This window comes from Anser cygnoides, chromosome 1 (genome assembly GCF_040182565.1).
Source record: "Anser cygnoides isolate HZ-2024a breed goose chromosome 1, Taihu_goose_T2T_genome, whole genome shotgun sequence".
Classification (NCBI taxonomy): Eukaryota; Metazoa; Chordata; class Aves; order Anseriformes; family Anatidae; genus Anser; species Anser cygnoides.
In genome coordinates this window covers 115167411-115194913 of record NC_089873.1, presented here as the reverse complement: position 1 = coordinate 115194913, position 27503 = coordinate 115167411, and the positions used below count along the sequence as shown (strand labels likewise).

At 38.6% G+C, this 27503-nt stretch overlaps 2 protein-coding genes across 11 annotated transcripts in view; one reads left to right on the top strand and one right to left on the bottom strand.

Annotated features, from left to right (window-relative positions):
- Window positions 1-22799, top strand: VPS26C (VPS26 endosomal protein sorting factor C). 4 transcript variants are annotated; one of them, XM_048071349.2, is made up of 8 exons: window positions 1-153; window positions 7598-7741; window positions 9757-9906; window positions 14656-14736; window positions 17257-17331; window positions 19886-20036; window positions 20416-20568; window positions 22226-22799. In XM_048071349.2, the coding sequence occupies exons 1-8, from the start codon at window positions 97-99 to the stop codon at window positions 22306-22308; spliced, it is 894 nt and encodes a 297-aa protein (XP_047927306.2). In that variant the 5' UTR covers window positions 1-96; the 3' UTR covers window positions 22309-22799. The 4 variants fall into 4 exon arrangements, with proteins under 4 accessions (XP_047927306.2, XP_013036727.2, XP_066834820.1 ...); XM_013181273.3 differs by lacking the exon at window positions 1-153 and adding an exon at window positions 222-866; XM_066978719.1 differs by lacking the exon at window positions 1-153 and adding an exon at window positions 7241-7471.
- A 2463-nt stretch (window positions 22800-25262) lies between these two features.
- Window positions 25263-27503, bottom strand: part of TTC3 (tetratricopeptide repeat domain 3) — a 64003-nt gene continuing 61762 nt past the window's right edge. For all 7 annotated transcript variants that reach the window (XM_066978644.1, XM_066978648.1, XM_066978647.1 and 4 more), the window contains 3 exons: window positions 27196-27429; window positions 26900-26989; window positions 25263-26585 (listed from right to left, as the gene is read on the bottom strand). In XM_066978644.1, the coding sequence (XP_066834745.1) occupies window positions 26475-26585; window positions 26900-26989; window positions 27196-27429 (435 nt within the window). In that variant the 3' untranslated portion in view covers window positions 25263-26474. The remainder of the gene's footprint in view (window positions 26586-26899; window positions 26990-27195; window positions 27430-27503) is intronic.

Below are 27503 nucleotides of genomic sequence, written 5' to 3'. Positions count from 1 at the left end.
CCCGGATGGGCCGCGCCTGCGCCCCGCGGGCGGAAGCAGGTGGCGGGAGCTGGGGGGGGGGGGGGGCGGGGAGGGGGGAGAGCGGCGGCGGCAGCCATGGGCACGGCGCTGGACATCAAGATCAAGCGGGCCAACAAGGTGTACCGCTGCGGGGTGAGTGCCGCCGCCCCGCACCGCCTCTTCCAGTTTATTCCCTTATTTTTCTCATTTTTTATTTTTTTTTCCTGATTTCGTAGTTTTTTTCCTGATTTCTTAGTTTTTTTTCTGATTTTTTAATGTTTATTTTCTGATTTTTTAGTTTTTTTCCTGTTTTCTTATTTTATTTTCCGATTTCTTAATTTATTTTTCCAATTTTTTATTTTTTTCCTCATTTCCTATTTTTTTTCCCCGCTGATGCAGTTGTTGATAGCGATAAAGCGGTTTTGCAGAGTTCCCCTTTTGCAGCTACTTGAAGGAACGCAGGGGGCTTTCATTCCTTTTTTCCTTCTCATTCTTCATTCACTTTAAGTAGTAAAAAAAAAAAAAAATCACAAAAAATGTTTGCTCACTTTTTCTAGAAATAAAATATCAATAATCAGAGGTTTTCAGCTCACTTCTTTTATTTGTGGCAGTCCAGCCATTCACTCTTACTACACCCCAAATCTTTTTCACCCGTGCATCTGTCCCCCTATGCTACAAGCTCATCTGTCACGGTGTATAAATATACGTCTCGATTTACTGAGTGTTTTCAATGCTGGGAAACTGCTTTAATCAGATTGGAGTGGAAGGTTATGGAAAAAAAAAATCAGTTTTGCCGTCACCAAATCGCAAGAGGTGGCATTCACAACCAGCAAAGTTATCAGCATGTGAACAACACGAATCTTCAGGTGCGGTGTCACGGTGGTAAATGCAGTCCTCTGTATCTCTCCGGCATCATTTTGCCATTGCATGTTACTAGAACGATCTTAATCCTTTTGGTTTGGTGTTGTAGTGTTGTGTTCTTCGTCAGTTTCTCTACTTGGCTTGCTTTATGTCATTCTGAACAGGATCTATTTTCTTAATACAAGAAAAGGATGTTTCTTCTGTCTGAAGCTGAAATTAAGTAAGGTTTTTATGGTTAGTCACTTCTGCTGTAACTCCACGTGAGAAGGTTTATAATTTTATTTCATTAACTAGGTCTGAAGTTTGGAGATCTGGGTGGTGTGAAACCACAGTGGTGAAAGAGCCGTGCACTAGAAGTACAACGTGAATTTTTGATGGAGATTTCGAAGGCACAGAAAGGAGTTACAAATCTCTCTTTAATGAGGCATGGAATATGTGCAGCTTTGTTTTTTGTAGAAATTTATTGATGGTTGTACACTTCACTGACATCAGCTATGCTAATAATACCTTTAGTCTATGTCAGCTTTCATCCCCAAATATACTTTCATCAGTGCTACTTGAAAACGAAGGGATTCCTGTAGTAAAGTTCATAGTTCATCCAAATATATATTCTAGCTATTCATCTGAAAGCAACAGGGATACTGTGGCTTGACCTGTGGCTTGACCTGATCTTTGGTTGTCCAAACCCATTTAAAGTTTGCACCCAAGTGCAGTCACTTGGAGACGAAAGAACATGATATCTAAATTGTGCAGTGATTCAGCAGCCTTTTTGTTAGGCCTATGACAAGATAACAGCACAAAACATTTCTAAAACATTGTTGAGAGCTTTCTAAGTCGTAATTTGTGTAAGACCGTGATTAATTCAGCATAACTTCGTGGTGCAACTCACTTCTGCCTTCTGCTGCCTGTCTTGTGCTGGCAGTATTGGCCAGCGAGCCAGGTTGGGGAAATGGCATTTGGTTGGAGTCGCTCTTTAAAAAAAAACAAACTATTGAATCAGATATCCTTTTGTTTTTCTTATGAATGTCTTATCAAATAGAGTAGAACAGAGTATATTTGATAATCAGTATCCGAATGGACTTGAGCTGGATGTGAAGGAAAAGGTGACGGTAGAGAGATGTCTTAACTTTGAGCTCCAGGGAGTTTATATGGTAGGTTTGTGTAAGTATGACAAGGTTTGTCCGTGCAGGAAAATGTTCTGTGCAATTAAGCAGAGGGATAGTTAAGGTACCTTTAATGTGCCTTATGTTAATTTTTGTGTGATTTATAAAGGCAATTGGTGTGTAGCAGACTACTTAAGAGACAAAGAAGATTGCCTTGCACTCCTAAGTAGGTATGAAGCATTTGTTTAGGAAGTTGACGTGTAGTAGCTAAAATATTTTAGTCTTTTTAATTTAATAAATTCTAAAAGCTCCGAATGGTATTTATGCTGAGGGTCATTTTGGCTTTAACAGCAATCTAAATGGTGTAGGCATGTGATAGCGTATAATTGCCTTCTCTGTCATCTCCACATGTTGATTATGTGAAAGTAAGTGATACGATCTAGCCTGTAGGTTTTCCCTTCATTGTGCAAGAATCAGCCATGTGCTGCCTAACACAATCTATTTCTTATTTCAAGAAGCAACGGGTAGCCTACGGAATGGAGATCAGATGTAGTGGAGCAGGAAACTGGATGAACGAAACAAAGTTGGGTGGATGAAGAGCAGTCTAAAGAATCTCAGCCTGTGCTTTTAGGTTACAATAGACTGAAGATTTGGTAGTGGCAGTGGCTGCTGATTCTTCTATTCAAGCTCTGGCTTTGTATCTCATGAGGTGAAATATTCAGGGATTCAGAAAATATTCAGGTGAAATATTCAGGGATTTTTAGTGATTGGCATCTCTGGATCTGTTAAATGTACGTCAGCCAGCAACCGCCAATCTTTTGAGAGTATTTGCTGTACTGCTTTATTGCCTACAAGAGGTAAAGGTGAGGGGAAGCAGATGTGAGAGACCCATGTTTAACAAGTAATTGTTCAGAGGATCTCATTATAGTAAATTCCATACTGATCGAGGCCCTGAAGGTATGGGATTTTTTAATATAAACTTCTAGGGAGGAACTCTTAAAGTTTACAAACTTACTTTTAATGTTATTGCAGAACTCTTTTGATTCTTGTTAGGGGAAAATATTGTTCAAGGTAGGTGTCAGAAGGCTGGTGAGTGGAGAAGAAAGGGTGTGTCCAAAATGGATAGCTGGCCAGGAAAATTAAGTCTGAGTAACTTCTTATTTTTTGCTTTTTGTAAGATCAGAGTGATACGTATGTTTCACTGTAGGCTCCTCATAAAGCCAAGACCTTTTAAATTTCTCCTTGGTGGTGAAATAATCATGTAACCCAATCTTCAAATTACTGTTCTCTGTTGTGTTGAGTTGGGTCAGATGACTTCTCATCCTGGTACAGTGACCTTGGTTATACTAAGTCCACCTGAACTCAAGCATTTTTCATTGTTCCCAATCTCCCATGCCAAGTTGAAGTCCCTTCACTTCCTGAAACATTCTTTAGTGCAAGGTAGTTGAGAAGGCAATAATTCTGTTATTTTTAATTCCTTTTTGCTCTGTGTTAACTGTGCTTTTTAACTGGGAGAAACTGGACCATAACATTTATAAAATAGTCACACATCGTACAAGTATGATTGTGTTTCTGATTTTAGAAAGAAAGCTGGTTAAAATAACTTAAGATAAATGGTAAGCTGGTAAGCAATTTCTATATTAATTGTTTATAATCATCTAGAACTGGAGGAATTAAGCAAACAAAGACCTTTATTTTTTCCAAACTTCAGTTTCAGAAAATCTGGTTTAAACAAGTGACCTTAAATTGTGGGTTAAAAAAAAAAAAAAAAACACCAAGTTTGCCATTTCCTGGAGCAAGAAGAGTAACAGGATTGTTAGGGGATGGGGGATTTAAGAACAAAAAAGACAATAAAATGGATCCTAATAGCGCAGTTCTGTTATACTAAAATAAGGCTTACTACAGCAAAATTGTGTTTAAGTTCACAGGAACAGAAGATTTGTGTTCAGGTGACTTTACTTTTTTCGTTTTTTAATTGAATAGAGAATTGTGAGCCACTGAGGCTCACTTAATGAACTCCGGAATGCTAGAAGAATGAGAGGGGACAGGCACAACTAATGATGCATTTTGGTTGGCAAACCGAACAGGATGGCTGGAATAACTGTGGCAGTTAGTCCAAGACTGATAATTAAAAGAATTGTGGGCTGAAAAGGCTGAAAAATGCAGTGTGCAAAAAAAGGGTGCCATAGTCAATGTCAGCCAAGACTTTTGATGACAAGGAAATCCAAAATATACTAAGTCAGAATTTGCCCGTACTGAGGCCTTTTACTCTTTCTAAAAAGCAAACTGATTTGTAAAACTGATCGTTGAGGTTTTGAAGCACCCAACGTCTCATTTATTGGGCATAGCAAGCTTTTTCTACTGAATGTAGTTGGTTTCTCTGTAAGGAACAAGAAGAATATGTAGTTAAGATCTGGAGGTGGGTCAGATGGGTAATAGATGTGACAGAAAATGATCAGGAATACATAGTAAATGGGGCTTACGTGAACTTAATTGCAATTCTAAAATGTCCAAATGTGTGCCCCTAGACCTAAAAGTAAAGGCCCATGAGGGGGAAAGAGGAATCTGACAGGGAGCTGAAGCGCTGTGCTGGTAGTCGGCTGATGGGGGACTTCGGCTCTGCCAGGCCAACGACAAGCTCAACTCATGGATGAACAGTTAATACCAAATGCAACTAGAAAAATGCTAAATGTTTCTATAAGGCATTCAATACAATGTCTTCTGCTGCTGTCAACACTTGAAAAAGTATGATGACAGATTTCAAGTGGCCTTGAAAGCCTGCCTTGTGCTTTGGTTCGGTTTGGTTTTGTTGTTTTATTCAAAATTACCTCACATTCGAAAACAAATGAGGCTGATATTTCTTATCAGTGATTCTGAAAAGTGATCAGTTCTAATCTGGAAGTACACAATACCTAGCTAAAAGGTTTTTTGTAGCTCTTTAGTCTAGCAGGCAGACCTGACAGTGTAAACAGGCAGGTTGGAATCAGTGTGTATTTTAACACTAGAAACAATTCTCGCCAAACAATTTAAGGGACAGTATAGTGTGTACTTTGATCCTTTGAATCCTTACATCAAGTTTAAAGATGCTGAATAACAGCCTAGCTCAGTCAGAAGTCTAAGCATGGCTTAGGACTGTAGAGCTGATATTCAGTGGCCTGTGTTACGCACTGCTTCATCGTACTGATCGAAGATCCTTCCTAATTGTCCCAGCCAAACTCAACAACTCTCCTCAAGAACTACAGGAAAAAAAGGAGTATGCTGTTGGATTAGATGAAGCAGATGTTCATTCTGGTTGTGACCTTGAAAGTGTCAGCTTTTCTGTCAGGTTCACGTGCATATTTGAAAGGTGAGGAACCGACAACAGAAAGTTAAACGCTTGTTTGGGATCATGAACCTGGGATGATCTTCTCACAGGAATGTTTTGGTCACAGCGTACCAAGTGTACCTCACTACTCTGCTCTGCATCTTATTTTGTCCTTTTTGTGGATAGAGATACCCTTTTTAGGCAAATAATTCTTTGTAGAACTTCATTAGCGTAATTCCATCTCGCAAAGTTTTGTCAGCATGTGGTGAAGGAGTCCCTAGTGAATGCGGGGTTAGAAGTGAACAAAAGCAACTGACAGTAAGCTACTGCATTGTAATGAGTGGGGATCAGTGCCAGTGGTGACTTCCTCTGGGCCTTTAGTCTTGTGGTATTCAAGGTAAGGGAATCCCTTTTGATGTGGACTGAAAACAGAGCCAATTAGCCTCGTGGTGTCGTGTCACTTTTTCAAATGTTATGTGTTTGGTTTTGCAAAAATAAAGCTTTCTCTTAAATTGTCTGCTGACTGTAAGTATGTGAGCATCTTGGTAAGTTTATGTTCTTTGATTTGTACTTTGTGGAAGGACAGATGTAATGACAGCTTTGTATTTAGAGAGGACTGTGTTTACACACACACGCAAAAAAAAAGTATAAAGTAGCTCTTCCTGAGAAAAGACAGCAGTTTTTCCCACCCCTCATCAAATGGAAATACAGCCTGATTGCATATAAGCAGGTTAGGTAAAAATTACAGCAGCTCTTTCGTGATGCTTCCCTCTCAAACAAGTGATTATTTTTTTTTAAGTTGCATGTTAGAAAATAGTTTTGAGTGTTTTTTCATTTTATTTACTTATTAGGAAACATTGGATGTTAGAAGAAAAAAATCTTATTTAACTTCACGCCATTCTTCTCCCTTCTGCCCTAAATACATACAAGCGTCTTGTGTGAAGCCGTCTAGGTGATAGCTCTGGAACAGGTTGTTGCTGTGTGATAGGAGTCTGTCTTCATTTAGTGAAGCAGTTCATATGTTCAGGATTGTCCTTGCTCTTCCAGTGCAGCAGTACTCATTTTTCAAAGCAATAACCTAATTGCTTGTACTAATTAAAGCCTGTTCGCAAAGCAGTATGGTATTTAGGTCAGCTTTTCTTCACTGTCCTTTTGTGCCTCCTGCTCCTGGCGTTTCCCAGTTGCTGCAGGTCCTCTTCTCAGGCTTGTGGCGTGTCAGCCTTTGCTGTGATGCCTGATGTCCAGTTCTGCCTTAAACGACCTGACCCCTTCTCTGTATTGTCGTGCCCTACCACCAGTAAAGACAAAAGGCTGCAACATTCAAATAGCATCTGTTGTATGGGCACAACTACACTGGTTGTAACTGGTCGAGTGTAGAGTGGGCAGCCTGAACTGCTGTTTGAACTGAGTGGTCCCGAGTTTGGTGTCTGGTTTGCAAGGCTGGTGAAGGTGCAGAGAGCATTACTGCTGAGCAGAAGACACAGTTAGCCCTAAGAAACTTTCTTAACTTCTCAAATAACTTGCTGCTAGTTCCAGGTGTGTATGAACGTTTGACGTGGAATAAGGGGATTGGAGTGGATCCTCTATTGGAGAGGAAGGATAAACTATGGGGTATGGGATATGAACTGCATGTTGCTCTCCTGCAGTTAATCTTTTTTCAGTATTGGAGCTTCTAAACTGATCCTTGAAATTGATGCTGTGTTCTTGTGCAACTACTTTCTTAATGGGATAAGTGACACATCTCTTGACTCATACACCTTGTGCCTTGGATTCAGACAGGCTTTGAAATTGTTTGCCGAGTAGAAATTGGCTTGTGTAGGCAAACAACTGTGTGGTTTCTTTGTTTCTTTATGAGTCTGTTGTGTAGCGCTGCTGGGGTTAACATTATCCTTAGCTTAGACATCTCTTTTACAGCTCTGCCTTCTCTTCCATTTCCCTTGGCTGACCATCCTGCTTTTCATATAAGAATTCCTCGTGGAATTTGGAAATGGAACCTAACTTTTACCAACTGAACCTACGGGTATTTAGGAGGTTATTTTTCATTTGCCTGGACAGGAAAATGTCAAAGTTTAGGAAAGCAATTGAAGCTCTGACTAGTAGTTCTGCAAGGAAGAAGAGCATATTTTTAAAGAAAACAACCTGGAAGTACAACCGTCTGTTCCTCACATTGCTTTCATTATCAGTATTTGTCTCTTCTAACAAGGTTAGACTGTACTCTGGGAACAGTTTTCTTGAGTTGTTTGAAAATTGGTTAGCATGCTATCTGTGTAACAGCAATAGAAGAAATTGCTTTAAACAAATGCGCTCATGGTGTCTTTTCTCCCATTAGGAAATTCTTTCTGGAGTTGTGGTCATAACAAGTAAGGACACAGTCCAACACCAAGGTATCTCATTAACAATGGAAGGATCAGTAAATCTGCAGCTTAGTGCCAAAAGCGTGGGTGTCTTTGAAGCTTTCTATAACTCCGTCAAGGTAAGACCTGTGCTGGATAATATTTTTAGCATGGAGCTTTTCGTTATTTTCTTAAGTTTTTCCCCAGTAGCTCTCAGATGCTTATAGCACTTCATGGTATGCAAAGGAGAGAAAGCAGAGAAATGCTTAGCATTATCTAGCAATATATGGTGACATTTTGGGGGAGGAACTTGCACAGACGGGATAATTTTCTTTAGGGCTGAAATATAGTAGTACAAATAGTAAGGTCACTGGAGGATGCGTTAGAGGAGCATCATGCAGTGACTGAATTTAATCAAACTTGGGTGCCAGATCAGTCATTACACCAAAAGTTTCTGCAGAAGCTGCTGAGGTTGCGTGCTGCTGGCCATGGTACAGGACCTGCAGAGGTTCCTCAGTGCGGGATGATGCTGCGCCCAACCTGTTTGACTGCAGAGTTCCTGGAAGGCCTGGCCTCTGTACTGCCCTCCAGGTTTGGAAGTGTGGGTTTTGGAATCCAGCAGGTCAGGTTGTCTTGGGCTCCACACAAGCATGGCTGTATTGATTGAAGGCAAGGCTGGCTATGTCTAGAGGCAGTGTAGCTATATTTACAAAAATAGTTTGCCTAAATTAGCATAGCTTAAGTGTAGGATCTTTTAAGCCTTTGTTTGTATCACAGTTAATTTGTTTGTAGTGTGAATAATCTGACCATGAATGATCAGAAAACAGTAGAAACAACAGATTGTTTGTTTGTTTCAGCCTAGTAGAGGGAAAATAGAATTAAAAGTTCAGAGAAAAGAAGTGTAATCTTCAACCAGAGCTACAGTGAGCATGCCTCTTTATAGTTGTGTTGTACCCTTTTCATGGCCTGAAGTCCACATTTGTTGATTAGCTTCCTTCTAAGAAAGAAATAAAAACTTTATTTTGAGCTAGAGAAATAAAGTTCCTGTTATGATGACCCCTAAGATGGGCTCAGTTCATTTAACCCCCTCACTTCATTCAGCATCGCTTCTTTTGCTTTCTTTCTGCTCATTCTGGTTGATTTAGTTTACTAGAGTAGTAGAACAGGAGAGGGCACATTTATTTTTGATAAATCAGGTTAATTGATTTGAATTGAATTATGTTATCGATAGGCCAGATGAATGTCTAGTTTGGCACAAGAGAAAGCAATACCACATGGCAGAGCAAGTTAGGCTGCTTCCTTCAGCATGAGTAAACTGTTAGCTTGGTGCAGTCATTCCTCCTTCTCATGTTAAAAGCAAAGGTTGGAATAAGCCTAATTAGGGAGAGTATAGCTTTTGTCTCATTAAATGTCAGAACAGTAATTACGATTTCAGCTCTTGCAGGTTTTAAACTCAACAAATACATATAAGTAATGGAAAAGTAATATGATGGATTGCATCTCTTAGCAATGAGAGGTTCAAGCTACTTTAACTGTTTGCAAGAAATGAATACCTTGAATGAAAATAAAATGCTAATACTGTAGTATTACAGTCCAGGACTGTACTGGATATTCAGTCTGTTTCCTTCTCATGTCCTAGTCTTGCTGCTTTTGCTCTGTTTGTATTTATGTATGCATATTTCATGAGGATTAGGAGGATTCCCCAGTCAAATGCCAAATCACAGCTAGCCATCGTTCCAGTGAGAGATCAGCCCTCAATATAAATCTTTAGGGTGGGAAGGGTGGGCAGCAGGGTAGGGGGATTGCCTAGCTGCTCAACTGGCATGTTGATTCCTGATGCTAATATTGAGGGATGTAATTTGGAAAATGAAACTTTGCTTTCCAGGGCGCTTGAGACTCTGCTGTTTTAACTCTCTGAATATGTTTAGTTGTTAATTTGATACAACCATAAAATAGATTGTAAATTGTTTTCCTCTGCAAAGCATTCATAATATTTCTATTCCTTGTAAAACTGGAGAACTGCGTATCAGGAAGAAATACCTGAATTTTTGGAAATTCACAAAGTCTGTTAGAGTTTAGTAATGTTGTTGGTTCATATTGAAATGATGGAACTGTCATTGTGCTTCAAACTAAATCTTAATATTTGTTTTTGCAGCCTATTCAAATTATTAACAGCACTATTGAAATGGTAAAACCAGGGAAACTTCCCAGTGGCAAGACAGAAATTCCTTTTGAATTTCCATTGCATGTAAAGGGCAACAAGGTTTTGTATGAGACGTATCATGGTGTCTTTGTTAATATTCAGGTAAGGCAGTAAGACAGTTTTCTCTGTAAAGAAAATCTGAGCTTTTTTTACCTGCAGTATCTCTTGTTCTTGTTTTGTTACCTGCAGTATCTCTTGTTCCTTGGAAGCTGAGGATGAAATTTTCTGATAGTTTTATTTTCATAGTGCTAGTCTTTATATACGTTTGCTTCTGTCAATTTGAAGAATGAGCAAAAAGTTAGAGATTCTTTGAAATAAGTAGAGCTTTTAAGCTTCTTTTTATTGCTACGGTGTTCTTGTGATGCATGCTAGACATTTTCTAGATGTAACAACATTAAAAAATGTCAAGCATGTTAACCTTTAAGTATTAGTTTGTAGGTCATTTCTTGCTTCCTGTTTCAGACAGAGTTTCTAAGATTCGGAACTTTCCACAGGTGCTAACACTTGTTAAAAGTGGCAAAGAAAACATTTTGAGATCTTGAAATTCTGTCACTATAATATGTTTCATAAATTGCTGTAAAATCTGTCCCTTTTTCAGCCAGTTTAAGCCTTGTACTGGAAATAGCCAGTGGTAATGAAACTGATCAGATGTCATATGGGATGTACAAGAGAGAATTAAGAGCATACTGGGGTTTTGGGTTGAGAAAGTATAAAACATATTTGCTATGATTGTTAAATCTCGTAATGTTCTTTTACAGATAAAATATAAAAATACATTCAGGGTGATATTTGCATCTAGTTCTGATCTTTCTTTTTATTATTATTTTTGGTGAAAGAAGCTGCATCTCCTATTATATAAACAGTCTGCAGTGCATACCCCAAAATAAATGTGTGTAGTGTTCATCTAGTACCAGTGAGGTTTTGTTAGCATAGCAGACCAACAAATTACTGCTAATAATACTTAACATACTTCATTTTTAGTATCTGACTTACCAGATCCATCTTAAGACACGGGCATAAATCCAACAGCAACAAAGCTACCTAATGTTCAGAGTGTGTTTTCCTGCATTTATTTTTAAGAAGCATCCTCTAACTGGAAGAAATCTTTCCACCACTTACAGTTTCAGGCCTTCCATATGGAGTAACCCTTTAAAGAAATATGACATTAACAGAACAGTAACGAGATGTCTTGCCTGAAGTACCTTAAGTCAGAGCTCTTGTAACATAACTGATTACCCTCTTGATGTTGTAGACACACTACATCCATTCCCTTCATGGAAAAAAGGTTGCAACTCTATCTGCTTTTATTCAAAAAAGCCCATGTGTCTGAGTAAATTCATAATGAAGTCTCAAATCAGTGTTTAGAGTTCGTAGCATCCTCAAAAAACATGAGTTGTTTGCTTTCCTGTAGAGATGGGTAGTGAAATTTCCTGCCCCAAACTGTACATACAACATGGTTTTAGCAGAGTCCTGTGGAAAAACAATTCTGAAATTTGACCTTGTTTGGTTACAGATTGCCACACCATAAATGGGTTGTTATTTTGAGGAGAAGTCTACTTTTCAGCCATCTCTGAATGTAAATGTTGTGTTAATCGTTGCTTCTTCTTACTGGGGAGTGTTTTGTGTTTTTCCTCAAGAAAAATTTGAAAGGGATCCATGAAATGACAGTTTTCAGGCCACTGCTGATGAAGAATTGCTTGGTTGTAAAACACTTTTTCCCTATAGCACACTGATGTATTAGATCTGATGGCACAGTATAACAGTTAGTTATTTAGCTGAACTGAAAGGTAAATTCCAGGCTTTTCAATTATATTAAAAAGTCTGGTATTTTAAACAAACAAATAAAAACTTAAAAGCCTATCAGAAGTTACTAAAAGAATAGCAGGAGTGTAAACTGGAGCATTAGACCTGTAAAACTAGGCATTCCTTTCTTGTTAAAACTCCTAAGACCTGACTTTATTTTCATGGCATACAAAAAATTGGTGGTGATAGAAAGTTCACAGACAAAATACTTCTAACTAATTCTCCAGTCTGCAGTCTTCCTAGATCTTCCTTTCCATGAGAATTTTAAAATAAAGTTTTAGTGAGATTATGCCTTCAGATTTACTTGCTTAACATGCATCTTTAGTTACTAATTTTAGTATTTTGCTTCAAGATCTTATTATTATGCTTGAAGATGTTACTGAGATTTTATATCGTAAGCATACTTTCTCAATATTGTTATCACGGGTTTGTACAGTTGGCTTCTAATCCAGTCATACTAGCTGCATCTAGATAGTACCATGATTTTGTAGTAATGGGAAGGATTTACAAACCAAAGAAAGAGTTCTGTGCCTATCTGAGGACTGTATATTTTGACTGAATAATCATTATCACCATAATAAAACTCCTGATAGTTTTGTCTGAATATGTCTTGCCTGTTGTGATGTTTTCACTGGGACTTTTGTTGTTGTTATTGCCATTGTTATGGAGCAAATCATGATCCTGTTTTTCATCTGGTGTTTCATTCCTTTTCAGCATAGTCAAGTAGATAATATTTTTTTAGCCTTGGCAAGGAAAGCCTTGTCTGAAGACTTGTCATGCAGCTTTCAGAGTTCTGATTTCCTATGCTGTATCTAGTTTTGCCTTAGGTTACTTGTAAACTCTGAATTAGTATGTCTGAAATTCTTTGGTATCCATCAGAATTTACCATTTTTGCAGAACAGTTTTTTGGACAATTCAGAAGCAAGCTGAATGTACTTATGTTAGTGAACATCTATAAACTAATAATAAAAAAAAGAAGTTTGTTTTTTCCATTTAAATACAAAGCCTTAGACCTATTATTCTTGTGTTCTCACCCATCCTGCACCAAGATCTTTTATAGAAGGTCAGGCCTTCAAAGCCTTTTGTTTACCCTGTGTTTCTGTTGTGTACTTTATTCCTCCCATCATTTATATCCAGAAGGATATTGCTTAAATTGCACATTATATATAGAGCCATGTAAGTTGGAAGAGGCCCGTAAGATCAAGTCCAACCATCACCGAACACGACAAAGGCCACCACTAAACCATGTCCGTAAGCGCCATGTGTACACGTCTCTTAAACACCTCCAGGGATGGCGACTCTGTCTCTTCCCTGGGCAGCCCATTCCAATGCCTAACCGCTCTTACAGTGAAGAAATTCTTCCTGACATCTAATCTAAGCCACTCCCAGTGGAACTTGAGGCTGTTTCATCGCATCCTATGTGACTACCTTAATCTTACATACTACTGGCAGCACACAGGATGGAAAGAAGTCCCTTGGCTTTTGTCTACATTCAGATGTTTTTTCTAATACTTCCCATATCTTTTTTCAGTTCTGGATTTCTTGGATAACATCTCATGTTTCTGGTTGGCACATCAAAAATGGTGCAAAACTGGTTGAGTTGCTTTCCATAGGCCCGATAACTTGTTTATGATCAATATCAGGTGTTTTAAGATATACTTCAATCGTGAATATTTGGTTGGGTTTCTTTTTGTGTATGTGGTGGGTTTTGGTTTTTGTTTTTTTGTCTTTCCATCTCTTCTTTTTGCAAGCTGAGGATAAACTGTAATTAAAAGGTTGATCATTACATTTCAGCCAGCCTGAGTCTTTTTTTCCTCTGTCCCTGAAGAGGAAAATGTATTCTTTCCCAAGATTATTTAAGGTGCACTGGTACCTGATAAAACAGATACGTAGATAAATTTGGGGAATGTTAAGCCTCTTTTACAAATCAGGCTTTAACTGCTTTAAAATGTTTTGCTAATTTCAAATAAATCAAATGGAAGCGTTCATTTGCTTCTCACTACTTTATATTTGTTCTCTGTCCAAATCAAGAAATGGAAAAAAAGGACTATAAATAGTACACTGCCTATTTATTTTTTCATTTGAGGAACTAAAGGTGCTGTTTAAGAAAAACTAGAAGTTATGAAGCTGAGACCTTCAGTCCGAGCATACCCATTTTTGCCTATTTGTCATCTCTAAAGAAGGAATTAAAAATGACCAAAACCATAAAATAAAACCAACCAACCAAAAAACACGCACAATAAAACAAACAATAAACCCCTAAAATACTCCACCCCAACAAATTTCTTATCTTGAAAGGACGTTGATAGACTATGTTGTAGGTGTTGAAGTGTACGAATACAGTGAAGGTTATAACTATTTTTCAACCACTGGTTTATGGTTTCCTTTGTAGGGAAGAAAGGAGAGGACATAGGCAGCAAGTTATTGAACAGCAAAATTAACCTTACACATTGCTGCTTTTAAGTTGAACTGTGTATGGTTAAAGACAGTTCCCTATTAACTGTGCTTACAACTGTTATCATTGCTAAACTTATTGTAAGATTGAATTTTAAATTAGAAGGGCTGTGAATATATCTTGCTGATGATCACTTACACGAATTGTGGTGAGAAGCAATGGAGTTAATCAGTCTTAACTGAATGTAGTTTGGGTGCTCAAGCCATACAAGAGTGCTACTCTGTCAGTGAATTAGTCCCTCGGTCTCATAATCTCTTATTCTGTCTTTAAGACAGAAGATAGGAAAAGCATGTGAAGATAATGATAGGATTGTAAACACAAACAAAAATTATTTTTCATTTGGGAGCATCTACAATCATTGTATAATTTTTGTGTCCTTCCCCCCCTTCTGCATCACTGGTATATACATTGCCCACTAATCTCTTGTAAATGATGCCTAAAATATTAATAACAGCAACATTTTATAAATATATATATATATATTTATAAATACAATATAAAAAAAATAATAATAAAAGTTAACAGATGGAGGAAATCGTTAAGTTCTTAAGTAAGGCTCTCTTCTTTTTTCTCTGCCACCCTATTCTTGGCAGTATACCCTACGGTGTGATATGCGGCGTTCTCTGCTGGCAAAGGACCTAACCAAGACTTGTGAGTTCATCGTCCACTCTCTGGTAAGCGGGGTTTGTATTAACTTTACAAAGTGAGTGGGTTTTTTGTTTGGTTTTTGTTTTGTTGTGTGGTGGTGCTCTGTTTTTGGTGGGTTCTTTTTTCATTTTAAGTGAAGTTTGGAGGTAAGGTTAGAAAAACAAGCAAAACAATCGGTAATAGCAGCATATATGATACGTTTGAGTAGAAGACATTCATAACAAAAGTATCTAGAAGTTGTAAGGTGTCACTTGTTCCTGATTAGAGTAACACGCCTCTCTTTTCATGTAAAGAAAATGGTACAAATAGGATTTGCACTGAGCTTATCCTCTTATTCATTCTTTTCAGTTCTGAAACAATGGTGTGGTTAGATTAATATTACAGTATTCTTCTAAACACTGTTTCAGGTTATCTGAGCACTTCTTAGCCAAAGGTTCTGGGCATCTGTAGTGCCTGTCCTAGAAGCGGGAATTTGTTGGTGGAGAGGCAATACCTAATTTCTGTTACTCAGATGATGAATCACGATTTAGAGCCCTGAGTCAAGGTATTGAGGTTAGGACTGCATCAAACTGGAAATAAGAAACTTGTCAGCTTAATCACCTGTATTATATAAGCCTGCGATTGGCGATATGCTGAGATATGCAGGTTAACAAATATCCACATGGCGCAGTCAGGGACATGGAGACAGTCTTTCTCCTGTGCAGATATCATTTTAGGACAAGATTTGACTGTCTCACAAGAAATGCTTTACTGCTTGTTAGTTGGAAGTTCCTATTGTTTTGTTTTTGTCTTTTTAAAGATCTTTTCAGTTTATATTGCCACACATGTTCAGAGCATCTGATATCAGTACAGACTGTGCAGGCCTAATTAAATACCTCTTTTTTTTTTCCACCCAGAATTTGCTAGAACATACTGTTTGTATCGTTCCTTAGAATGCTTTAACAGGACACTTAAAGTATTAGACTCTGTTGCCTGTCTTATGAGTAATGGTGGAAGCGTTGTTTTAGTTCCATACTACTCTTGTCGCAGATTTAGCTAGGTGCTATAAAGAGGTCTACTGTTGGTAAGATTTCATTAATTTCTAAAATACGCTACTTTTTATTAGTCCATTATTATATTGTAAGTAAGCCACAGTTGTCAAAATAGTGAACAGATTACATTATGCGGTTTCCTGATTTTATTTCTTGTTCCCACTACAGCACTTCTTAGATCACAAGTCAGTAAATCATGACAAATCTTGCTGTCAGGGTGAATTAATTAGGTTTTACTGAACATATAATTCTCACTGCCCATGCTCAATGCACTATTTCCCCTAACCTTATTCTTTGCCAGAATTTGTCATTTGTGGGAAAACAGTCAATCCTTTTACTGGTATCTTCCATCCTGCAGCTGGAGAGCAGAAGCTATTTCAAATTCTTGAATAGAGAGGGTAAATCCTAAGACTTCAAGCTAAGCTCACTGGTGTTGCAGTGCTCTATCAGCTCCCGGTCACATACAGTTGGTCTCTCATGACTGGTGCTGCACTGATCACTTACTCTAAATGTGTAAGTAAAAGACAGTGGATCTCTGTGAGATAAGGATGGAGACAGGTTTGTGAAGGGCAAGTGAAATTTGCCTTCCTGATACAAGGTAGAGACTCATTTCAGCGGGGCTCAGGGCCCACTGAGCCACTTAGATAAAGACTAACTTCTTGGTTTTATGATAACTATTGTGATAGGAACTGAAGAGCCATAATAATGTGCCCCCAGAATTGCTACTCTGGTGCGGAAAGTTAACCCAGACCAATTTTTTTTTATTTTACAGTTAAGGAAGCTGAAACTCTAAGTCATTAAATCAACACTAGACTAGATTCCATCACCTGAGGATCTCCTAGTAATACGAGGATGGCTTGACAGAGCTGAGCTGGTACTGGGATGGCAACAGAAAGAGCTCAGAGGGCTCAGAGATAGCAAGAGGGAGAGAAAGTTCATAAAATGTATTTGGAGTAATGGAGCAAGTTTGCTTAAATTTACCCCTCTCTCCTGCCCAAATTTGCTAATTGTTGACAATGGAAGGAAACATTAGACGTGACATACAAAATGTAATTATTTGTAAATACAGAAATGTGAAATATAACTTTTTCTGTAACATCTCTTATGTTTCAGAAGATTGGTAGCATATTTTTCTTTTCCAGGTGGTTTAGAGTAGTCAGCCACTCAGTTTTTTGTTTATTTCAGTGCAGGCAGAGCTTATGCCAGAAACTTACAAATGGGAAGTGCGCTGTGATTTATTGCAATGGTGAACACAAAATAACCCAAATTTGAGAGTTCTGTTTCTGCAACTCAGATTTGTAATGCATTGTGATTTGCTTAGACAAATCTTAGTATTATTTAATACCAAAGGTAGGAAATCTCAGTCTTCTGTTATACAGATACATACTTGCAGCATGAAGACAATCCTGAGAATTAACACAGCCAACGGCTGTTTGACTTCATTGTATTTTTTTAGTACTTAGAGTGTGTTTGTGTGTTGTAAATCAGTTTACAGTTTAACTGTTTTAATTACAGTCACAGAAAGGGAAACTGACGCCAAGCCCTGTAGACTTCACAATTACTCCAGAGACTTTGCAGAATGTTAAAGAGGTAAGGTTTTCTTTCTGCTTTATTTATTTATTTATTTATTTATTTTTAATGTAATCCTTGTGTGATTCTGAATGAGAACAAAAGAAGAATGAATAAACACTTCGTGCATCATCTGCTCTTTTTCATTCCTATAAAGTGATTCTGCTTGTTCTCTTCTGACAGTGGTGATTAAAATAAGATGGAACTTCAGTAATGGTTAATTTTTTTTCCCATCTTTCTGAGTGAAAGATGGCAGTGAAGCAAAGGAAAAAAGTCTGTAGCAAGATCCTTTAAAAAGGTATATTTTGAGATCTTTTTTTTTAATAGCACTCTGTGGCTTTGGGAAGCCAGCATAAACAGGAGTAGCTGCCTTGGTCAGTTAGCTTTCTGAATATGGTTTTCCATTTGCCCACTGAAACCTGTGTTCTGTCTTTCCAGATGTTTTTGTTGTGCTCTTTTTGTTAATAAGAGTACTTTCCTGCTATAGCTCTCCCTTCAGCATCCCCAGTTTGACTTCCATTGATCTTAATTCCGGACTTCTGAATTTCGATCTATTTTTCCAGTTGTTTCTTAAAGCAGACCTCTTGATCAGCTGTTGAGTTGTTTCATGCCGTCGTTGACCTTATTCTACGTATTCACAGAATGACTGCAGTTGGGAGGGACTTCTGGAGATGGGTTATTTCAGCCCCTGTGCTCAGAGCAGAGTCATCTAGAGCGGGTTGCTCAGGGTGATGTCAGTCACGTTTTCAGTATCGCAAAGGATGGAGACGTGCAGCCACTCTGGGCAACCTGCTACAGTGTTTGACCACCCTCAGTTAATTTTTCTTTAAATGTTTAAATGTAACTTCCTGTATTTCAATTTGTGCCTGTAGCCTCTTGTTCTTTTAGTGGCTGCCACTGGGAGGTACATGTAAAGCTAGCTTAGGATAAACTATGAGGAGTACTGAGAAAAGTAGTAAGGCTTTAGGGGAAATACACATTTATTTATTTATGTTAATTCTCGTAGATTAGGATTGTAGAAAATGGCCTTGAGTTCTTGTTCTGCAAATTCCTTTTATCTCCATCTCTGAGCTTCCTGACCATTATACTTCAGGGGGTGGTTATTTGATGTCCCTATGAGGCAGAGAAGTAAGTCTACTTTTACTAATACTAGTGATGAGAAGAACCTGCTAGGAGTTGTACAATAAAAGGGCATTTCACTAATACATTGTAGGACTCGGTATTTTATAGAGGTTTTGTCAGGGATGTAATTTCTATTTCCATTGGGAGGTAACACCCAGATGAGGTCAAGTTTACTAAACACGTGAAAATTCCTCTCTCTTTCACCCAAAGATTTGTTTCGAGTGGAACAGCTAAATTCTGCAGAGGTGCTGGCTACGAGTGAAATGTTCTAAACAATAGCTGATGAGAACTATTTTGCCATTGCTTCTGGCAGTCAGGACTAAGAAGCAAAAAGACTGGGAGAAAAAAGGTTTTTGACAAGAGAGTTGGTTTGGAAGAAGGGAAAATCAGTTACATGGGCAAGGACACCACAAACACGCGTAAACAGATGGTTGGAAGGTAGGGGCGAACATCAAAGATGTCGATAACAAAAAGTGAAGGAGGGAGAGGATAACACTTGCAAAAGAAGGGGAAGGTTAGAGCAGCATGATGAAAGAAATTGAAGAAAACTGGATGGTGAAGATAGGAGCTGAAGATGTGGGTAGAGTACACGACTGTTTCAGTATGCTTCCTGCCAGAACTTGAAGTGTAACGGGAGCTTCTGGCATATGAGGAGTTTCTCTGCTGTCAGAGAGTATCTGTGATGCCTGCTGGCCTAAAACAGGGGGCACAAGGGGGCAGAAACCCACTTCGTTCTTCTGTGGAAACTGATTTCTAGACTGTCATCCTCAATCAGCTGTTGTTACAACTCATTTCATAAAGAGTAGGAAATGTGCTTGCTTTTGAGTGAACGTTCAAAGTTCAGTGTGATCCTGTATTGAAGTTAAGCTCCTTATTGACTGTCCAGTCTCTTAGTTGGTGTCTTGATACACAGCAGTATGATACATCTTGTATTAAATGAACATTTTAAATGCCCGTCTCCTCTCTCCGTAGTTGCCATGAGAGAGAAATTTAAAAGGTGGGGAAAATTACTGAAACCACAGACTGTATTATAATTTGTAATGAAACGGGACGAGAATGCAGTTCTTGATAGCATGGTGAAGTGACTTAACTGAACCATCTTGGTAATGCCTGCCAGTCTGCCTCCTTCACGTGTTTCCTGATTTCTTGTATTGTAATTAGTCAAGTTTTGTCAGCTTATCTCGGGAAAAATGCTCCTGTGGATGGAATGAGTAGGGGTGCATGTCAGGGGAGGGTAGTAGGACATATCATAAGGCATATCCATAAGGATGCATATTTAAAGAGTTAAATTAACCAAGTATTTGAGGCATTTCTGATTTTTTTTAGTTCTTAATTTTGCAGCTTCTTGGGCTTCCCTACGTACTTTGATAACTACCTTACAGACAGAAAGACAAGGAGTTGTTTTCCTGGTCTGCTCTTACAGTTTTGTTTGTTTTTCTCCCCATCTTCTCAGAGAGCCTCACTTCCAAAATTTCTCATCAGAGGTCACCTCAACTCTACAAACTGTATCATTACACAGCCGCTAACAGGGGAGCTGGTTGTGGAGAATGCAGAAGCTGCAGTGAAAAGTATTGAGCTGCAGTTAGTACGCGTGGAAACCTGTGGTAAGTTTCTCTGTAAATGGAACGTGTACAGCCTGCAGTAATTACCACCTGCACTTTCACCCTAAATATGCAAGACTGTCAAAGCCATGCAATTGAGAAGATTGAAAACACTGGCAAAAAATCGTTTTGCACTTCAGGTGGAAATGTCCAAACATTAATTTAAGTTAAATCTCTGTGACCCCTAATTTGGAGCGCTAATGTGAAAACTCACAGGTTAAAGGGCAAAAGGTCACGTCACATTCCATTCCCTGTGGTGTTTGTCCATGTACGCCCCCCTGTCACTTTCCTCAGTAAATCTTCATGTTTGAATTGTGGACACCGCTTTGCCTTCTTGCCTTCCCTTCCCTTCCTCCCCCTCTAAATTCCCCGCTTTCACCAGGCTGTGCGGAAGGTTACGCCAGAGATGCCACAGAGATACAGAACATTCAGATCGCTGATGGGGATGTCTGCAGGGGCCTACCCATTCCTATACACATGGTGTTCCCCAGGTTGTTCACCTGCCCCACGCTGGAAACAACAAACTTCAAAGTTGGTAAGTGGATAGAATTTTATGCTGTATTTATATCTTCCATTAAAAATGTTTCTAGTTTCACGTCAGCTTCTGGCAGGTGAAACTTGCACAGTGGATGAAACACTGTGGAAGAGAAAACAAGGATATCTATTTTGCTGTGGAGGTTCCATGACTAGGATTGTAGTGTGCTGCATTTCACATAGATTGAGAAAATGGAGACCAAATGCTTCCAATTAAAATCAGTTTTGAAACAGTTATGCTAGTTCTGACTAACAGAATTACATGGTATAGGGACAGAAGAAATATAGTAGCAGCAAGTCATTTTTTTCTGCCAAAAAGTCAGGTGTTATTCAGCATTTGAGTAATACCCCAAAAATAAATAAACAAGATGATCACTTCCTTCTTTTCATCACCAGTGAGAATCCCTCTCTTTTTTTGTTTCCCATTCTCCTACTGCATAGACTCAAATAGAAACAGTGAGGCAGACTTTGCTTTCTCGATCTACATGGGCCGCTTCTACCTGCTTACTCTATCCTAAATCCAGCATTTTCATTAACAAACACATAAAATTTAGGATTCTTCTCATTTGTTCAACCAAATACTTCAAAAGTTCTGTTTGCCAGCCTGTTCTGCTTTCCTTCATCTTCTTGGAGTATGTTGGTCTCTTTTTGTATTGCATTGCATCAGGTTGAAGCTGCTACTATAGTAGTAGCTGTCCCTACTTTTAGGATCCTTCCCAACTGAAGCTCCTCTTCATTTTCTGCTGTGCATCCTGCACAAATGTGCACGGGTAATTTTTTCAGCTTTGACTACCTGATTATATGTTCCCCCAAGAACATTTTTGCACCTATGTACAGTGATTATTCCCAAAATAATAGTCTACTTTTGCTATCTTTAGCAATTAAATAGTAATGTACAGTGACAAATGGCTACTGTTAACATAGTACCTATTTCTTGAGCATCTTCATATCTATATTAAAACTTTTTATATATAAAAGAGTTATTTTCAGTTTAGTTCTATCTCTAGTTTCCATCACTCATTAACTCCAACAGTCTTTAATTCTGTCTCCACTTAGAATTCTTTATAGATCTGATAACGATTTTGTTTCTGACCAACGCAATATAATATTTAAAGAGTAGAGAATTTTTGAGAATCGTTTTTAGAGGTTGCAGGTACGTTGTATTTTGGTGTTTAATTTTCTGTAATGCCTTAGAACTTTCTGTTACATGCTGACAGCATGGACAGGAGCCTGTTCCCTAACTCTTCTACTTAACATGCTTTTAAACAACGCATATTGTTTTGGGTAAGGTGTCTCACACCAAAGTCCGTTTTAGCAGATGTCTGAACTTTGACATACAGTCTCCTGGTCAACAGGCATAGTTTCTCAGTGACATGGAACTGAATCCGGAGGAATCCCAAAGATTAGAACAAGCCAGGGTTCTTGGGGAATGACCCAAGGTCTCAGGTGCCAGTGATTAGGTTCTGTCTGGAGCACCTTGTTCAGCCTTGCCTTCCTGTATTACTTGGCCACAGAAAAATGCAGAGTATTGAAATAGCTCAGGAGAGCCTGGTGAAGCGATCAGCTGAGAGCAGGAACTGTCTGCTCTGACCCTACTGTGACGGTGCAGGTTACGGGATTACTAAATGGAACTCTTTATTTTTTTCCCCTTCCCTCAGAGTTTGAAGTGAACATTGTTGTCCTTCTGCACGATGATCATCTTATCACAGAGAACTTCCCCCTGAAGCTCTGCAGGATGTAAATAGCCAGAGGAAGAATCACTTAAAGAATTTATTGGAAAAGGATGAAATTATTCAGAGACCAAGTGAAACTTTATCTTTTTTTTTTTTTTTAACTGAAAACACAGCACTTCCTTCTCCCTGAAGATAGTTCTTGGGCTTTCAGTCTATAGATCTTTCCAAAGACTCTGCTCGTCTTACAATAGACTGTGTGGATGTATCTATCTGAAGAGCCTTGTCAAGTGTCTTTCTGACTTCAACAGCCACCTCTTCCCCCATTTTTGTCAACCAAATAGTGAAAGAATGATTTTTGGATATTTCTACAACTTGTAGAAATCTGTAATAAATTTCACTGCTTATTTCATAATGCAACATTTGTTCTAAAGTCTTTTAACAACTTCTTAAACTTAGTCCTGTTCCATATAATGTATAGAGATGGTGGGGGAGGGTAGGGTAGTGTGATATACTACTGAATAATGTCTTTGAAAGTATAATAAATGGTGCTACAACAGTGCACAGTAGTATCATGGGATGAATATTGCAAGATGACTGAAATAAGAGAGATGAAATTAATAATATTGAAGTAACACCAAATGTATTTTGGTCAAACTGGGAATGAGTTTGTATTGCAGGAATGCTTTCATTAGAAGTTAGTGCTTTGCAGCTGACTTCTACCTCCACTGCACTGGATCTTCCCTGGATTAGAAAAACATGGCCTTATTTTACCTTTGCTATATATGTAAAATATAGCACCAAGGAAGATCAGTCATAGGTTTTAGCTTAAGAACATGCTTATTCTTAGCATTTTACCATCTTTCCTCTTATTAAAGATGTTTCAGCTCCGAGGTGAAAAAGGAATGACTTAGCTGACAAACAGCATCACCGTGTTGTTGCAGACCCGTCCATTCAGAGGGCAGACTATACCAAGTAAGGGAGAAACTACATAAACTTCTATGCGGTGGACCTTGTGCCTTTAGGATATGATTCCTCATGATGCAAGTTACCATTCCAAGGGAGACAGGCGATTCAGTCTTTAAATAGGCGGGTTGATATTGTCACCTGATCAACACAGAAGTGTAAACACCAGGAGAGGCTTTTGTGAAGGTAAGATACAGTTTCATGTTGAGAAAGTTTTATGCTGAGAAAGACATTAAAACGTTTGTAATACTACATCTTAAAGGTTCACGTAAACTAGCAAGGCAGGAACAACTAGATGGGAAAGCCATTTCAGCAAGAATTAACCTTCCCAAGAACAGGTTATGGATTTTGGTGTTCGTTAAAGTCAACAGAACAGCCACACTGTTCTTCCGTGAATTTTCCATAAAATTTTGTGTGGAACAGAGGAAGGCTAAGTATATAGAGTTACATCAAGTGTGAGTGTCAAGATGATAACCTAAAAAGAATTAAGAAAACTGCCCAAACCAACTTCCTATAGCTTTATCCAGCAGCATTGCCAAGCAGGAAAGTGTAATTCTGGGTTTTGTCATGGTTCGGTATCAGCTGTACTTCAGGAAAACAATTGAAGTGGTATTTTAATGTCTTACAACAGTCTTACGTATATTAAAAAAAAAAAGCTCCCTGACTACTGTGCCCCACCCCCCAGTTACTGGAAATAAACACTTGTGCAAGATCAAGAACCAGCACAGAATGATTACTGGAAAACAAGTTCCTGCTTCTAGTCTGCATGATGTTAAAGGAGTGCCACCTGCTGCTCACAGCTGAGGCAGCAGTAGCACTTCACACATTTAGGTTATTTGAGAAGATGCACTGGTGTTCGATCCTGCCTCTGGCCATAGCATCCGCAGCAGCAGATCTCTTACCCACACCCTCCTCGATCGCCTCTCTGCCTGCACCGTGATGATCCCAGGAGCCTGATGGTACAGAAGAGTTCAGAAATACAGCACGGACAGCTGAGAAATCCTGTTCTAGAGTGAGTGCTCCAGTTGCTCCCTGAAACGTTCTTGCTTTCCCAGAAGCAGCTTTGACAGGAAGCCAAAGATTAACATTACAGTATCTGCACTAAGCTGCCTAGAAGTGGTCATCGCAGATTAGAAATTGGACTCTTTTCACACATTGATACCAGACTACTTCTGCTGTAATTATGGAGCATTTCACAGACCTTTCCTGTATAAGGGAAAAGGTCAACGGCATCCTAACACCGCAGGAATAATCATTTAGCACGCAGTATATATCCTTAAGTCAGGAATCCTAGACACACAGCAAGGCTGTTTTACCTTGTCCTAGTCTGAAAATAAACTAGCCTTGTCCACACGTACTTACTGTTAAAGAGTCTGAGACTTCTTATCTCCATAAAAACTAGTCTTAAATGTCTTAGAACTAGATCATGTTTTGTTGTCTGCTCTCAGGCCTCCTTTTTAAAGATGTGAATAAACCACTTCTGGCTATCAGTAAAAATTCTTGTGGTTTCTGCATGTCAGGGAAGAGAAAAGGAGCACAGATTAAAAATCACCCCACTTACTTAGCAACTTGGGCTCCTATCGGTGCTGTGAGTATAGGGAAAAAATAAGATTGGCTGGTAACAAGCATGAACATTCATAAATATCAGTTCATTAACTCTGCATTAACACTAAGTGTTGCCTTACCTGTTTTCACAGCCAACTTACCTGTGTTACCTCAAACCAAGTTATATTCTATTTGGAAAACACCAAATAGTTGACCGTGGCTTGTGGGACTGCTTTGCCACTGCCTAGCAGGTCAAGGATCCCTCTACCCTGAAAAGAGTGGCCTAAGTGGCGAGGACTTGGGCTGCTTCTGTGAACAGCTGATAAAGTCTAATTAATATATATATATATTTTCCCCACTGAGAAAATAATAGAAGCTGAAAAGGATGCAAGTGGTGTAGTGCTGAGCAGCACAGTACCTAATTCTTTGGCTATACAGTGCCTTAGCCCTCTAGCAAATAGTAGTTTACTCAACAGTAACTCATACTTAGCAAAAATATTAAAAGAACACCACATCAGCTGCAGTAGTAATTTTATTTTTGATCCAAGTTCCAGTTAGTGTACTGACATATCTCAAGATAGTTTAAAACTTCATCTGTAGTATACATACTCCACTTGGGGAAACAAATAATCCATTAGACTTACCTTATCTCAAATAATCAGCTTAATACTGCTTGTACCCAAACAATCATACTCACTGTATTTTCAGTGTGTTTACATTATCTAGCGTACCAGTGTATGCTATCTAGCCCTGGTCTTCTGGCCATCTGAAACAATTTTTTACAATGAAAAGGGTACTCGTTCTGGCAAGTTCAGACTTTTGAAGCAGGAGGGTAGCAATTCTTTCAGCTGTTGTACTGCGTACCTCACATTGCTCATAAACCGGCATTCACGCACAGAATACAAATGCACTCTATTGCTTCATCAAAAATAAAAATCTTTTAATTCCGATTTAGACAAATCGGATCAACTATGAGGGATATTTAAGATATTTTCACATTAAAAAATTAAGTCATATTATTCCAAATCAATGATGTACAAACAGAAGGAATGACACGAATACTTAAAATTTCTTGCTTCAAACTATTGTTAGAAGTCATTATTTAAACAACCTGAATTATGAGTTGTAGATTTATGTGGGAAAAGGTGTTGAAATTGTATGAACCCTATTCAAAATGATCACAAAAATCCTGATTTGAATCCTGCAGTTAAGTTATAATTGTTTATACTATGAAAATGTAGTGGATTGGTTGTTCCAAGTTCTAGTCTGTCATTCAGCTCACCTATTTGTTTGATATTAGAATTTATTTTCAGTGTAGTATCAGCTCTGAAGGACCCGACACGCACTTTTTACAGGAATTGTTCATAGGCATAACCATCCTTTGAGAAAAGTAGATACAGTAGTTTAAACCCCTTAGCCAAAAAACCTACCAGCTTTGTGTGATTCTGGCCTCTGAACTACATCAGCTGCACGCATTTAGGCAGGAACCAGAAGTGCTGGATTTTGGAGTATACTAACTTGATACTGTAGGTGCCGTGGCAGTACCCGTGTCTCGTGGCTTACAGCCAAGTGTTAAATACTGGACGAGAATGAGTTCTGCTGTCCTTTCCAGCAAAACCAGGGATCAGCCTCTTCCTAGGCATCGTGTTTCCATTCCTTGTCATGTCATGATGGTTATTTATCTGCAGCCACTTTACATCTTATTACATGTTAAATAAAACAAGATTTAGGCGTATTTTTTTCTTGCAGGAAGCTCAGGAAAGTCTTCAGGTAACAGAACATGATTGCGGCAGATAGGGCAGGTACTCGAATGTTCCTTTAGCCATTTTCTAATGCACTGCAAGAACAGGAAGATATTGTTAAGGAAACAGTCCAAGTCTGGTACAAAGAGTTCAGCTTAAAGAGCTTCAATTCATTCTGATGAATTATCACCTACCTTAGTTGAGATCTAAAACTTGAAACTTTTCAACACGGTAAGATTGTATCTAGCAAGTCTTGGTGCACAAAGTATATAAAGGAAAACTATGTATTGTTGTTTTTAACTTCAGGTACTAGAGGATGAGGGGGAAAAACTTTCTAAAAGTAAACCAACTGTGTAACTGAACAAAGAGTAAACATTCTTATCACTTAGATGCAAATAAGAATCCTCACCTCTCTGTGAAAATGATGCCCACATTCCAGTTCACATGAGTCTCTGCTTAGCTCATCATGACATATGGTGCAAGGATCATCACTGGAGGCCTATACAAAAAATGTTATTTGAAAGCTAGCAACAATTAATCATTGAATTCTAAAAATTTAATGATGTTACTAACTTTAACCAAGTCTATTTAAGGTTTTGTCCACAAAATGAACAAGTCCTTATTTTTTCCAGCAATACACCTAATTATTTCACATCTTATAAGAAGTACAGGGTAATAATTTGAAATTCATCATGGAGAACTTACTGTGGAGTCTATTTTTTTCCACTTAGATTTAGGCATTGCTCCAACGTTTCCCCATGGCTGGAGATTTGGCTGAGCTGGATATGTATTTTGACTCGAGGCATTTTTGTGCACAGGTCTTGCCTTGGGTGGGCTAGGTACATTTTCTTCTGCAGATACTTCCTGACTCCGAGTCCCAGTCTGTCCTGGTGAAGCAGAGGATACCGACTTCACAGGTCTCCCTGCTGAAGCTGATGCCTAGGCAGGTATTGGATAAGAATTTTGAGCAAGTTCACAGTTCAGAGCCTGACAGCAAAGAAAAACGTGCGGTC

Coding starts and splice junctions, on each gene's coding strand:
- VPS26C (XM_066978719.1), top strand. CDS start 7,256: ATGGAACCTAACTTTTACCAACTGAACCTACGGGTATTTAGGAGGTTA. Junction 7,472..7,597: donor TATTTGTCTCTTCTAACAAG/GTTAGACTGTAC, acceptor TTCTCCCATTAG/GAAATTCTTTCTGGAGTTGT. Junction 20,037..20,415: donor AGTACGCGTGGAAACCTGTG/GTAAGTTTCTCT, acceptor CGCTTTCACCAG/GCTGTGCGGAAGGTTACGCC.